Raw genomic sequence first — 14,446 nt, 5'->3', positions numbered from 1 at the left:
CTACCATACCAGGCAACATCCTGGTAAACCTCCTCTGCACCCGTTCCAGTGCCTCCACATCCTTCCTATAGTATGGCGACCAAAACTGCACACAATACTCCAGATGCGGCCGCACCAGAGTCTTATACATTCTTAGGAGCAAATCCAATACATTAGGATCTAGAGATATTAGATAACTTGAAGATTCCACAAAAGTCTCCTATCTAAATACACCTCTGAATTTCTCCCTTAAACTGTCCCAGTTTTGAACTATGCTATATCACTTATGGCCCATTTTGCATTCTCTTAGGTCCTTATTCACCCTCACAAAATGGGAGACAAGACAGTTTCCACAATCATAACTTGTGCTTGGTGGGAGATGCGGTGACAGTGAAATGGGACAAGTGCACAAATGTTTTCTACCAGACTCTGTGTTTGTGGGATCTGTGGGAACTTCATCCAGAACTTCAGTAATTGCCAGGTGGACATGAGGGACAGGCACCTCTTTAAGATTTAAACCATTGCCTGAACTTCACCCTCTTATTATCCCATCCAAAATACAAAACTGTCCCTTAGCAAAGAAGCAGACAGTTTGCCACCTGGGTTGAACTGAAGTTTCACATTGTATTAAGACATCGGGCTAACTTTACTATTGCTTGCTTACCAGTAAAAAGGCTGGGCTAACAAACTTCCAGCAGAGCCTCCAGTAGAGACCTGGTTTGAAGCCGGTCATTCGCCTGATATCTTCACTGAATCTGTCAACTCCTAGAGCATAAGCAATTCGAAAACACATTAGAACATCAGCTAAATCGTGGGTGGGACGCTTAACCATCCTTTTCAATTTAGTTGCCACAGAAACAATGCCATTTTATTTCAAGTCACAAAAGAAACAGCAATCTAATTGCCCACTTGCAAGCGAACATTATAATTTCTGCACACATTCTCTACATGCAAGGAACCAGCTTTACAAAAGGATATATAGTCGAAACTAGAGCTGTGTTTCCTTCACTTAACAGTGACTCAAGGACTAATTCAGCAAAGAATAAAATGTGGATAAGGTGTTGAAGATAGCTTGGAAGCTTTTTAAAAAAAACAAATTCCACAAATTACCCTTAACGTCCCTCAGGGTAATTTCTTCGATTAAATGGAAAGGTTAAAACCTGTCAAGGTTATTGAACAACAATAAAACAAAATGATTCTTAAATTCAAACCAGATTGATATAACTAACAGGCAACTCTTAGCAAAGGATGCAATCCAAAGATTTCAAATAAGAAATAATTAGGCAAATAATTTCTGCAAACACAACTCATTTATCAAAATGGAGAGAAAATGTTGACCATCATTCAGACCTAAGAATACTCTGCAGAGTAAATCTCTGAAAAATGCACTTGAAAATGGCAAAAGAACTTGTTATAACCAATGACAACCATGAGAACTAATGTCTCATTAATTTGAATTGCATTCATGCTCTGTGCTCAACTCATGGCATTAGAGTCAAATATTTAATCCCCCAAAGAATTAACGGGGTAGTCAATTCGTTGCTGAGATTAAACAGCTTGCAAATCTATCATGAAACATTTGCTTTGCACCTATTGTGATTATAGTCCAGTACAGTAAGTGGAAACAAAAGCATTATTAAACTGTTTCCACTCAATTTCACACCACTCATCAACTCAAGATTAATTTGAGGACTTCAGTCCCAGTACATGCAAAGAGTATCAGCTGTAGATGTACCAATTACACTGCAGAGTTTTTTGCATTCATACGAAGGAACAGAAACAGTGTAACTAAACCATTAAAGTAAATGATGCAACTACGCACAACTCTTTTCGTTCCTCATTAAGACAAGATTTTCTCTTTTGGATTACTTACGCAAAACAATTAAATTATTTCAACTGATTTAGCCTGCTGCACACTGATTTATCACAAATGTGATAACTCTAGTTTACAAGAAATTTCAAATCCACACGTGTGAAAAATCAATTGATACAAATACTGTAAAAGTTTAACTAGGTGCCAGTCAACAAAACTTCAATCCATTTTTATCTTAGACTTCAGAAACTGCCATTTAGAAGGAATTATCTACAGAAATAAGATTAGCAATCTAATTTTAAATGCAAATAAAGCAAACTTTTATAGTTATCCCAATCTCAACCGCAGGCCTGAGTAGTTAAACAGTAAAAATTAAACTGAGACCAGTCAGTATTCTTTTATTTTAAATGGGATTATATTTGGTATGTCTAAATATGAATAAAACTTACCTTGTAGGTTTTTGTGTGGCAGCTGCTGTCCCTGAGCAAAGCCATCCTGAAGGGAAATTTCCAACAAGAGTGTAGCTCTTTGTGAATTGAAGGTAATCAATTCCTCTTTCAGGCATGGGCTCTGGATATTTTCTCTTTCTTAAATTAGTATGGTTGGTGGTATACCTCTAGATGGAAATGTGCATACATATCCTGTCTGGTATCTTGGAGGTTTAATAGGCAAAATTCTTTCATTTTTAATGGGTATTTATGTTATCACTCCATGATCAGTTGGTCTCTAATCAAGTTTTCAAAGCCAAATTTATTATGCACCATTTTTCAATACAAGAGAATTCCAATGCATTTTAAAATAACTTCTGGATTTACTTTCTCATACTTTATGGTAAGACAATTTATTATCATGGTATTCAAATAAAGAAAAGTATTTTAAAAGGTATTTTATTTACTATGGAATGGTAACAGTTGCGAAGAAGTAGACTTATGATATTTACACTGGCTACACTAATAATGGATCCTGAATGATAAATTGATGTTTGGAAGACCAGGGACTGGATTGTTATTTGTCAAAATAAGAATACAGGCCTTGCTCTGTTACTTCAGCTGTTTCGTGCAAACTAACTTCAAAATGTTTCAGCTGGATTAATATTACTACTTAAGGCAAGGTACAGAAATCAAGGTGCCCTAGACACAAAATGGGTTTGCAGCCATTTTACATCTCCTCTGATTTTTGTATCAATTGTGCCCTAGCAAGACACAATTAAGTTTTGACTTTCAGAAAACTATCGATTTGAGCAGGTAAATGGAATAAAGTATGCCCCAAGATTATAGTAACTAAACATTTAATGCTTTCATCCGAGATTCTGCTCGAAAGAATTTTAACTTAAATCATAATTTATTTAAACTAAAAAATTAGTGATGCCTTCTATGCAGTGAATATCTACTGAGCACACAATGAGAACCATATGGAGCAATAAGACTGACTCAACATTGATGTAGTTATGTAGGTCCCAGATCCATTTCACATGTTCAACCTGTACATCAACTGCATAAGGGTCCTTAAAACATCAGATTATACTGTATTTAGACTTAATCCCCACTGTATTTCTGGAATGTCCAACAAAGTGCTCCAACGATTTGTATATGTTTCAAGAGTGAATATAAGGAGAGAGCAATAAGACATGTTTACTGAACTTCCTATTCCTGACAGAGTCATCACTCATTTCAAAGTCTTCCAAACTCTATCCTACATATTGGATCATTTTGTTTCAAGCATTGAAGTCCCACATAAACTGGTTGAGTTTTGCAGGTAGCCAATGCTCCTTCACCTTGTCCCAAATCCTTGGCACCCTTAATGTATCATACACCAAATCTTGTTAAAGAATATTTAAAACTGACTGATCATGTCTTACAGTGCAAAGCGCATGGGAATAATAAAACTGGCAAGTCTCCCTCCAAGCATCCTGATTTGGAACTTTAATGTTATTCCTTCACTGTTGCTGTGTCAAAACCTTGTAAATGCTTTCCTAACAGAACAGTGGATATACCCACACTATATGGATCAGATCAGTTCAAGAAGGTAAACCACCACTACCTTCTCAAGTGGTCAAGGGGTGATCTTAAAAATCATAAAGGGCATGGACAAGTTGAATAGCAAAGGTCTTTTACTTGGGGTGGGAGAATTCAAAGTTGGAGGGCATAATTTTAAGAGGAATGGAGAAAGATTTTAAAAGAACCTAAGGGATAATGTTCTCACACAGAAGGTGGGTTGCATATATTGAATAAATTGCTAGAGGAAGTGGTAGATGCAGTTCCAACCTTTAAAAGACATTTGGACAGATACATGAATATGAAAGGTTCAGAGAGATATAGACCAAATGAAAGCAAATGGAACTAGTTTAGTTTGGGAAGCTTGATAGGCATGGATGAGATGGATTGAAGGGTCTGTTTCCATACTGTATTACTCTATGAGCTATAAATATTGATTTTTGTCTGCGATGCTCTTATTCCAGCTACTTGACCCATTACACAGTAATCACAGTGTTGGCTCCATGACCACATTATAAGCCCCAGACCAGTATCTTACATTGTAATTCTACAACCTATTTCACTCTATCCAACATCTAATTCTAACAATGCCATCTTCTGTGCCATAATTGACACAAAAATCAGAGGAGATGTAAAGTGGCTGCAAACCCATTTTGTGTCATTAAAACTCCAAATTCCCTCAAGGATGTAACTCTAATCAAAGTTTTTCTCTAACTTCTAGTCTCAAAGTTATTATTGTTCAAGTTGGACAATGTTAATGTTTGGCCATGGGATATTCTCAGGAGAATACCCAAGGTAACCATCAGGTTTTCTTACTTAGAGCATTATTGGATGTAGAATTATGTTCTTTTGGCCAATGACTTGTCAAAGCCTAAAGCTCATAAGTGCACAATCTGAGACAGCTAAATGACATTCTCATATTTTTACAATCAAAAAAGTGGGTCACTCAGCTCTTTGAGACACTGCCATTCAATGCAATCATGGTTGATAAGATTTTAACCTCAACTCTACATTCCTGAATATCCCCAATATTTTTTCATCCTCTCGGTAATCAACAATCTATCTACCTCTACCTTAAACATATTTAAAGATTCTACATCCATTGTTGTCTGAGGAAAGCAATTCCAATGACACTCAAGCCTCAGAAACAAAAAAAAGGTTTCTTCATCTCTGCTTTAAATGAGTGATACCTAGTTCTAGATTCTCTCACTAGAGGAAACACATCCCTTTCACATTCAGCCAGTCAAGTCCCCTCAGGATCTTATATGTTTCAATTAAGTCAACTCTCATTCTGCTAAACTCTACAGGATACAGGGCTAGCCTTTACAGGCAACCCATTCATTCCAGGTACTAGTCTAATAAACAAAAACAGAAATCACTGGAAAAGCTCAACAAATCTGGCAGCATCTCTGAGGAGAAATCAAAACTAACATTTTGGGTCCAGTGACTCTTCGTCAGAACTGAATTTACTAGTCCAGTAAACATTCTCTGAACTGCTTTTAACATATTAATGTAATTGAGTGTGATTGTGAACAGTACTGTACACTCCTCCAGATGCTGTCTTACCAATGCTGTGTTTGTCGTAGAGTCATAGAATCATAAAGATGTACAGCATGGAAACAGACCCTTTGGTCCAACCCATCCATTACGACCAGATATCCCAACCCAACCTAGTCCCACCTGCCACCTGACCCATATTTCTCCAAACCCTTCCTATTCATATACCCATCCAAATGCCTCTTAAATGTTGCAATTGTACCAGCCTCCACCACTTCCTCTGACAGCTCATTCCATACCCGTACCACCCTCTGTGTGAAAAAGTTGCCCCGTGGGTTTCTTTTATATCTTTCCCCTCTCACCCTAAACCTATGTCCTCTAGCTTTGGACTCCCCGACCCCAGGGAAAAGACTTAGCCTATTTACCCTATCCATGCCCCTCATAATTTTGTAAATCTCTATAAGGTCACCCCTCAGCCTCCAATGCTCCAGGGAAAACAGCCCCAACCTGTTCAGCCTCTCCCTGTAGCTCAAATCCTCCAACCCTGGCAACATCTTTGTAAATCCTTTCTGAACCCTTTCAAGTTTCTCAACATCTTTGTGCTCCTGTTCATTCTGCCAACTGCCTTAAATTGTAGAGAATGTTATACATTAACTTCACATTAGTATTGCTTGATACTAGCATCCTATGAATTTCAGAACATTTCAACAACTGTCTTCCTTAATTATGATCTAACATTTCCCTACTGTTGTTGTATTTTGTGAATGGTAGCCACAGTTAAGTTAATTTCTTGGGTAGATGTCACACATAGTTTTTTTTGGTCATTTGATACCAGGGGATTTCCTCACTTTGATTTGGTAAGTTTCAACTTAATGTTTACACAGTCTAATGTTGCAAACCTTATGGAGCAACAAGAATAAAAACATGTGAGACTGACCCACATGGTCGCCACCCCTCCACCCCCCCATTTATCTCTCCACCCTGGACGCTTCCTGCCTCTGTTCCTGATGCTTTTGCCCGAAACATCGATTTTCCCGCTCCTTGGATGCTGCCTGACCTGCTCTGCTTTTCCAGTACCACTCTGATCTGAACACCTGCATGAATCATTGCTTGGATGTGCACCTGAAATTGGTTTTAGTAGTTCTGTAATTGGTTTATATGGGAGATTGTGTAAACTAAATTATGATCAAGTAGGTGTCAATCACTGTCCCCATGTTGCTCTTGGCACAGGCTGACCAGCACAAACAATGAAACCCCCCGCTAGAGCCCCATGCCTGCCTGCTGGACTCTGATTTAGACCCTATCCATCCTGGATCCTGCTGCCAGGCAGACTATAAATTCTTATGGTCAACCTAAATCAAAACCAAAAGAATTGCAAATGCTGTAAATCAGAAACAAAAGCAGAAATTGCTGCAGGAAGGGTCACTCAACCCGAAACGTTAAGACTGATTTCTCTCCACAGACACAGCTAGATCTGCTGAGCTTTTCCAGTAATTTCTGTTATTGTTATTGTCAACCTAGTTCCTAGTCATTTTCTAACATGACAGAAAGCCCAAATGTACAATCCTGATAACATGTTGAGAAAACATTCCAATTCAAACCTTTAACCAAAAATGGAACTGGGACGAGATATGAGCCAGAAAAACGGCTTCATTCTTGTGGTTACATCAAATGCAAATGACACAAATACACCTTTCTGATTGTGGGTGGACTCTGGCCTCGGCGTTCTGAGCAGCAGCAATTATCCTTCAATTGTTGCTGCAACTGTAAATTCCTTTGACTCAACACTGTTGCTCATTTCTCTCTGGAACTTTCACAGTCCCTATCTGAGAACTTTGTCAGAGTGGAGTGGAGTGGATCTGGGAAAGACAGGAACATCCCCTTTTTATAGCAAATACTATGCAACGTATGCTGAGTTCTCAAGTCCAGTTTCAATGTTAGTGAATTTGTAAAGTAGGTGACTATAGTGACACGGACAATCAGGTCAGGTTGAGTTTAGGAGGTCAGTCAGGCAGGTTGAGAGTCAGATTGGGTTGGCAGGGGTAGCTGGGAGAGAAACACAGACTGGTCAAAAGTGTTGGTGGCTCATGTAATTGAATGGTTGATAGGGCAATCAGATGATGTGTGGTCAGTCTATAATGGAATAAATGTGTGGTTACGGGGCTAGGCGCATTGGATTTGGATGGTCAAGGTGAGGTTTAGAAGAGTTGGGTGGATGGTCAAGTGAGGGAGCTGAATAGGGTGGTAGATGGATGTAGTCGAGATCAGGTGACGATGGTGGTGGGAAGAATCAGTAGTGTAGTTTGCCTGGTTGTTAAGGTCATTTCTGTGTTAATATTTCTTGGATAACTATTCTGCAGAGCTGTCTGAAGTATCCAATTATAACTGAGAATTGAGAACATTCCCAGAAGGTCCTGTGGAACAGGAGAATCATTTATTGGAATTGGATTTCTGAGTAATTCCCAAATAAGTCCATGCAGCAGGACTTCCACAGGGTATTAAAATGCATTTTCAGCTCGACATCCACTTCCCTAATGGCCCAGAGACTAGATTATTTCACTGAGTTAAAGAAGAAACAAAATGTCAAGTGTTTGTTCTTGCATTGTCTGTTTATATTTCAGAGCTGATTCCTGGAACAATTACTTTGTTATGATGATTCACAAAACTAAATCAGTTAATAAAACAAAAGAGACCCATACAGCTGTTGATGTGAATACTTCATAAGAGTGAAGATATCTTTCAAGCAGTGGTCAGATCTTTTCAAAAAAATTCAATGCATCTTTTCACACTTTCTTCCACTTACACTATGCTAGGCAATGCACATACTAATTAACAAATGGCAGTCCTAAAAATAAATAGAAATGCTACATTTAGGTTTTGAGAGTATTTAATAAGAAAGAGAAAATTGTTATTGAACAATCAATGTTTCAAACTTTAGCATAACAATCATACATGTTAACTATGGCTAATCCAAAAGTTAAAACAACATCTTATTGGGGCAACTGTTTGACAACTGAAAACAAAACTGAGTGTTGGGTTCCAAATTGCTGCCTCTTTGTTCCCAAAATTAATTTGCATTTTTTTTTGCAGAACAGATACATGCCTCTTCTAATTTGACAAATATTTTCAGAACTGCAGCTATGAGCTGACATGTAACAAATGAAAATTTACTTTTTGGACCCAGAATAAAAGTTGGACTCATTGCCAAAGTTCTCCTTTAGCTATTGTTCAGTTTATGTCAGTTACATACACACATCCACATCTCACCAGCTAGATTTGAAACTACTCTAAGTGAAAACATACTCGAGACTAAATGCCTATGAAGTTACTCAGAAATAAGAATTATTGAGTCATTAAACTATTCTGCTCTCAGTTGCAAGAATTGGAAGGAAGGATAATTTGAAGAATCATGCAGTGTACACTTGCTTGGGTGAGGTCAAAAATCAAAGCAGATTGAACTGCTCATATGCTTTCCATGACTGTTTCGATGAATTTTCATTGACCGTTGAACTTACGAGCTGTTTTTAAGTTGAACTCAAAACAAGCTGTAAAGTATATTTGTTCAGTGTTTTCACTGGATGTTTGGTGAATATTTGATGACACATGGTGAAATGGAATACCATAAATTCTTCCCAAATGTTTGCTTTAAAATTGTCAAGATTAATATTTTACCACAAATAATGTGAAACATGCATAAACATTGAGTATCTTGATGAATATAAATGCATACATGAACTTTATGGACTATGAGCTTGTTTTCAAAGAAAATTGAGAACGTAATTAATCATTTTCTTCTATGTTACAAAGACCAAGTCATGAATGATCACAGTTATTCACTTTGACAATGCATCAATTACTGCATCAAATATCATCTTGATTTAGAATAGGCTGCAGGTAATTTATTTAACAGAGAGTACAAACTTCTGTGACTTCATGTTTAAGTCCTTCTGATTATTTTCTAAATGATTGTTCAGATCTGTAAAGGTGATATTGACACTTGCAATTGTACTGTGAAATGCCAACATAGTACGATTATATGACTTTCATGATTATGCTTAAATCCAAATGCCTCAACAATGTTCACTTTCCTTAAATGCTACTTATGGCTCGAGGGCCTTGACAATAATCCCGTGGGTCACTTTGACCTCTGGAATCTTCTTCCAGTCAAGAGGTAGAGGATAAAATGCCAGATCACATTATAAGCATACTATAATTAATGCTGAGAGCTATAAAACAGTATCTTCATCTAAACATCAGGTTATTTTGTGTCATTTGAAACATTAACAGCATCAAGATACATCAGACATCTCGAATTGGAGCAGCTGTATGGCTACCAATGCAGTAATTCTACTGGTATATAGAAACAGGTCTTGATTTGAGGAACATCATTATAATTATCGGTCTATTTATATTAATGTTCAAACTCATTTTAATAACAGTAATTAGCAAAATCAACTTTATTGAAAGAAAATACGTCAATATTAATTATCAAAATCATCATTGTCCATGTAAAGATATCAGAATAATCTTATAAATGTTATAATGCCCTGCTGTGAAATTGTTGAAGTCTCTAATTTTGATAGTGTAGATTTATAACAATGTGTTATTGCATTGGTTTCAACATGCCACCGAATTATGAATCACACTTTTTTTTAATTTGAAAAGGAATCAGTATTGATGCTGCAATGATGAAACATACAATTTCCTGCAACTAACACAAGACCTTTTAACGTACATCAACATTCTGTGTAAAAAACATCGACAAGAAAAGCAGTTTTCACATAAACCAGGAAAATGTTCTTCCATCTCAACACCACCCAATTAATGATCCATGCAGATTCTGGTCTGTTAAAACCCAATATTTGATTTACAAGTGATTCATGTTTTGTACTTTATATAATGTGAGTGATATGAAACTCTACATTCTAATGAAAAATTGTAATTATCAACCTTACACTAGTTTCTCTTTTCATATTCATTAAGGTTAATTTCTAAATTGTCCTGGTTAGATTTGACAGTTTACTCAGCTTATCATAGCTAAATCAATGACAATGTATACCTGTAGAAAGGCTACTTTTTCCAAATGATGCCCTTTTTACTATAGATGTCAACACTTACAACAAACTTGCTATTCAGACATTAGGAAATCAAAGGTGTGCTCATTAGAAAGGCTGATGCATGGCATTATGGCTCTTTGATTCTGAATTCTAATATATCCTTTATCTTTTAAAAGTGCCATAATATGACCAACCTGAATTCTCTGTGATAAGGAGAACAAATCTTTATCTTTTTTCTAACATTGCAAGTCAATGGAAAAATGCTTACAACGTCTTCATAGATGTGGTTTTGCTGGGTTACATAACCATCTTGTTTCCTACAGCTTTGAATTATTCGGCACACAATAAAATCTGACCTTTACTCTGCCAGTGTAGAAATATACAGTTGCAAAACTTTCTGTTTATGCTTTGACAATAGTCCAGTAGTCTGAGAAATGGTATGCTTATGGATAGAATCATTGGAATCATTGTTTGTCCCATTTCTCAAATGTCTTTCCCTCTTAATAAAAGTTACAAGCTACAATAGAGCACCATCCTTCTGTTCCTCCTCTCCAAACCACAATGAACAGTTATTGCTGAAAATGAGCTGAACTTAGTCAAATATCAAACTGATAATCTGGCTGAGAATTCAAAAGTCTTCTTTCATAGTTGCCAGTACAAAATATGTCATACTATTCAATTACGCAGTATTGGACTACTTGTATTTTCAAAAAGATCATTGTGTCAGTACATTGAAAGTACATATTGTGGCTTAAAAGCTTAAACTGAAACCATATCTTATTAGCATTAAGATAAAAGCATAATACTGCTAATTTTGGCTTTCAGATGAAATGCTAAAGACTGGAAGTACTTTCTTTTGTTCTTCACATATACTGCCAGATATGTTGAGTTTTCCCAGGTTCTTCTGTTTTGTATTCTATAATATTTCTAAGTGGAAGTTAAACCTTATCAGTAATACAAGTTAATGGACAACAATTATTGTACACACAAAGGTACAAAGTGTTAGTGCTGTCCACCATAGCCCTTGTACCATATTTCACTGATATATTTAAAGAGATGTCTAACACAATAGAATTAATTTGGTCAAATAAGAGTTTACCTTAAGCCATTCAATGTTGCATTTCAGTAGTTTAAAACTGAGTGAAACTTACCATAAAACCAAGATACACCAATGGCTTCTATTAATACCCCAAATAGGATTGCTGTCCCTGCGGCAAATTGATCGAGTAACGTCAGCACATAGATTCCACCCTATAAGAAGTTAAAAAAGTACAATTCTTATGTTACATATTTAATGTTTTCAATAGATTGTTCTTGGTAACAAATGCTAAAAATTATAAAAGCCCAAAATTAAACCATTCTGACAATATCCAATGTTATGCTGAAAAGTTAACATCAAAAAACCTTCAATTCACTGTCTGCAATCTGTACTACTCTGGAGCAGTGACTAGTTTTATGTAATGGGATAATTAACAATATTCATATTTTGAACTGCACATATAAATTTGAGTTCCTAAATATTAATATTAACCATAAGAACTTCCCTTTCACAGGATGAAGTCATTAACATTCTATGGAGTTGATTTTTGATGATTGACTTGTATGACTAATGTGCGATTTCATTTAGTTTTGTACAGATGAGCCACACTACTTAACAGTTTTCTTATGAATGTGGAACTGTAAAGGTCCACTAATCTGGAATAAAACACAGAAACAGCCCAGGCATATACAATCTTTTCAGCTTCAGCTCAAAAACTCAGTACGCAATTATCCTGTCTCAGGGAACTGGATGGAATGTTGTTGAAGATTATAGTACCAGGATTTGCATCAAGTGGGAAGTGTGTTTTTTTTTAAAGAAGAAAATGCTGGACACTATATTAAAATCAATACTGAAGGTAAAGTCACCATAATCTCATCAGACTATTATGGATGATACCAGACCCCCTCAAAATATTTTAAGAAGGTAGCCTAAGATCCTAACTTTTTCTTACTTTAAAAGTTAGATGTGAAGTGCCGTGTTCCAGATGCGATACAACTGTTCAAACTATTTGACATTACATAAAACACAATCTATTTAGACTATATAGTTAAAATATACAATCACAAGAAATAGGGATTTAGAATAACTTAATTATTGGAAAACTTAACCGAATAATAGATACAGTACCCATTACTACTTAACTGTTCCAATAGAGTGACATCCTACATGCACACTCTTTAGCAAAAAGGCAAATTCAAACACCAATTTGTACATGCAGTTCTCCAATCCCAGAGGGAAAAAAATATCAAGACAAGGTTCAGAGAGAATAGCAGCTATAAATCATTCATTGAAGCTTCCAACTCTTTTAGATCACAAAGGCTTCACAAGTTGTTTAATTAAGTCATCTTCAGTAGCCAGTTCAGTATCTCTGTTACCTCTCTGCCCCAAAAAAAGACAAAATAATCTTTTAAAGTGGCAGCACAGTCACAAGACCATAGTTCTGCCCTCTCATTCGAGAGAGATGATTGGTGGTGGTTCAGCCCAAAGATTGCCATGCCTCAGGTGAGGGGACAGATCAAGAAGGGGAGCCCTTCATGGTCACTGTAACTAGTAGGGCAATTGAACCGAGGCTGTTGGCGTCACTGCATTGTAAACCAGTCACCCACACAACTGAGCTAACCAGCCCCATATCTGTACTAATATGGACACCAGATACTGACAAATAGATGCCGCATCCATGCCAATGCTCCAGGAAATCTCTCGAGTCCTCCTGCTTCTGATTGTTTCCATTATATAAGGTCATATCAGTCCATCTGAGACAATTTACCAAGCCACCTAAAATGTCTGAGTGCAAATTCTCAAAGTGCAATTAAAACGTCTTGCCTCTGTTCCAATGTGAAAAGAGTGTATTTTCAAAAATAAAGATAACTGACTCATAACCTTATTAGAATCTCCAGTCAGCAATCCTTCCCAAAGTGCTTCCTAGACACTTGCAAAGATTGGATACTTTGTCTCACCAAGATTATACACATTACATTTGTTCATTGATGGGATGAAACATATTTGTTAACAAAAATGAACAAGATTAATAGAGATTTTATACTGTCCACAATATTCAATGAAATGACGCATAATGGAAATGTAACAAATGTAAATTGTGTACTTATTGCTAACTTTGAAAGTCTGAGTATGCTTGGTACAAAACGTGCTTTAAATACAATCTCAGCTATAAATACAGTAGCTAAAAATAAACTGAAAATATTCTTCAAAAACTCACTTTGATCAAAGTTCCAGCAGATGCCAACACTAATTCAAAGTAATTAAGAAATAGATGTTTGTTAAACAAACACTTTAATTCAGTTTCAGAATGTCTGACTAATGTGAGACCTGGAGAGTTGGATTGCGCTACTGCATCTCTCCTTGTGACTATTTAAAGATCTTATTTGGTTTCTTGTTAGAGCCAACTTTTTTGTTTGTTTAGTTGAACAATTATTATATTCATTCCACTATTAGCAATCCTAAATATGTCTCCAGAAAAAAAAATTAAAAGAGCTATGTGAGTGCTCCCATTATTTTTTAAAACAGTCTTTACCATCCTCATTCTTCATAAACAGAGTTTGGTTAATTTAATATTTGTGGATTCAGTCAATTAGTTGGTTAAGTCTCTAATGTTTTCTTCACAAGGTCATTTGGTGTGGCAAGCATAATATTACAGCCTACTGTGCCAAGGGTATGGGCCGAAGACTGCAAGTGAGTGAAAGTGTTGCAGCTGTAGTCTGTTCAGCTTGTCCACATTGTAAACAGAAGTCCTGGCAAATCTTGTGAAACTTTGACCTTATGGTTTCTTCCAGCTGGCAGCCGTACCTTCAGCAGAAACCGCAAATTCATGCACAACAATGTTTCCATTGATCTTCCATTGAAATTGAAAAACTCAAAGGAAATTCCGATTGTAGTTTTTCAAAACATTTGAATTTTACTTGTTTTAATTCGCTTGAAATTTTGCTTTAATCCATCAAGTATTATTGACAAAAGATATGAAAATCATAACATTAGCAATCACATCACCAATGCCAATTTCTTCTTCCCTGCACAAAATCAAGGTGCACAGCCGTGTTAATTAATTTTT

The 14,446-nt window shown here is 36.3% G+C and overlaps 1 protein-coding gene across 3 annotated transcripts in view; it reads right to left on the bottom strand.

Moving 5' to 3' along the window:
* The window catches only part of slc6a2 (solute carrier family 6 member 2), a 175,916-nt gene that overhangs the window by 13,185 nt on the left and 148,285 nt on the right, over positions 1-14,446 (bottom strand). For all 3 annotated transcript variants that reach the window (XM_043707014.1, XM_043707015.1, XM_043707016.1), the window contains 2 exons: positions 11,492-11,591; positions 644-744 (listed from right to left, as the gene is read on the bottom strand). In XM_043707014.1, coding sequence (XP_043562949.1) covers positions 644-744; positions 11,492-11,591 — 201 coding nt within the window. The remainder of the gene's footprint in view (positions 1-643; positions 745-11,491; positions 11,592-14,446) is intronic.

Source organism: Chiloscyllium plagiosum, chromosome 17 (genome assembly GCF_004010195.1).
Source record: "Chiloscyllium plagiosum isolate BGI_BamShark_2017 chromosome 17, ASM401019v2, whole genome shotgun sequence".
Taxonomy (NCBI): domain Eukaryota; kingdom Metazoa; phylum Chordata; class Chondrichthyes; order Orectolobiformes; family Hemiscylliidae; genus Chiloscyllium; species Chiloscyllium plagiosum.
The sequence above is the reverse complement of the archived record's forward strand: the minus strand, read 5'-3'. Positions and strand labels throughout refer to the sequence as shown.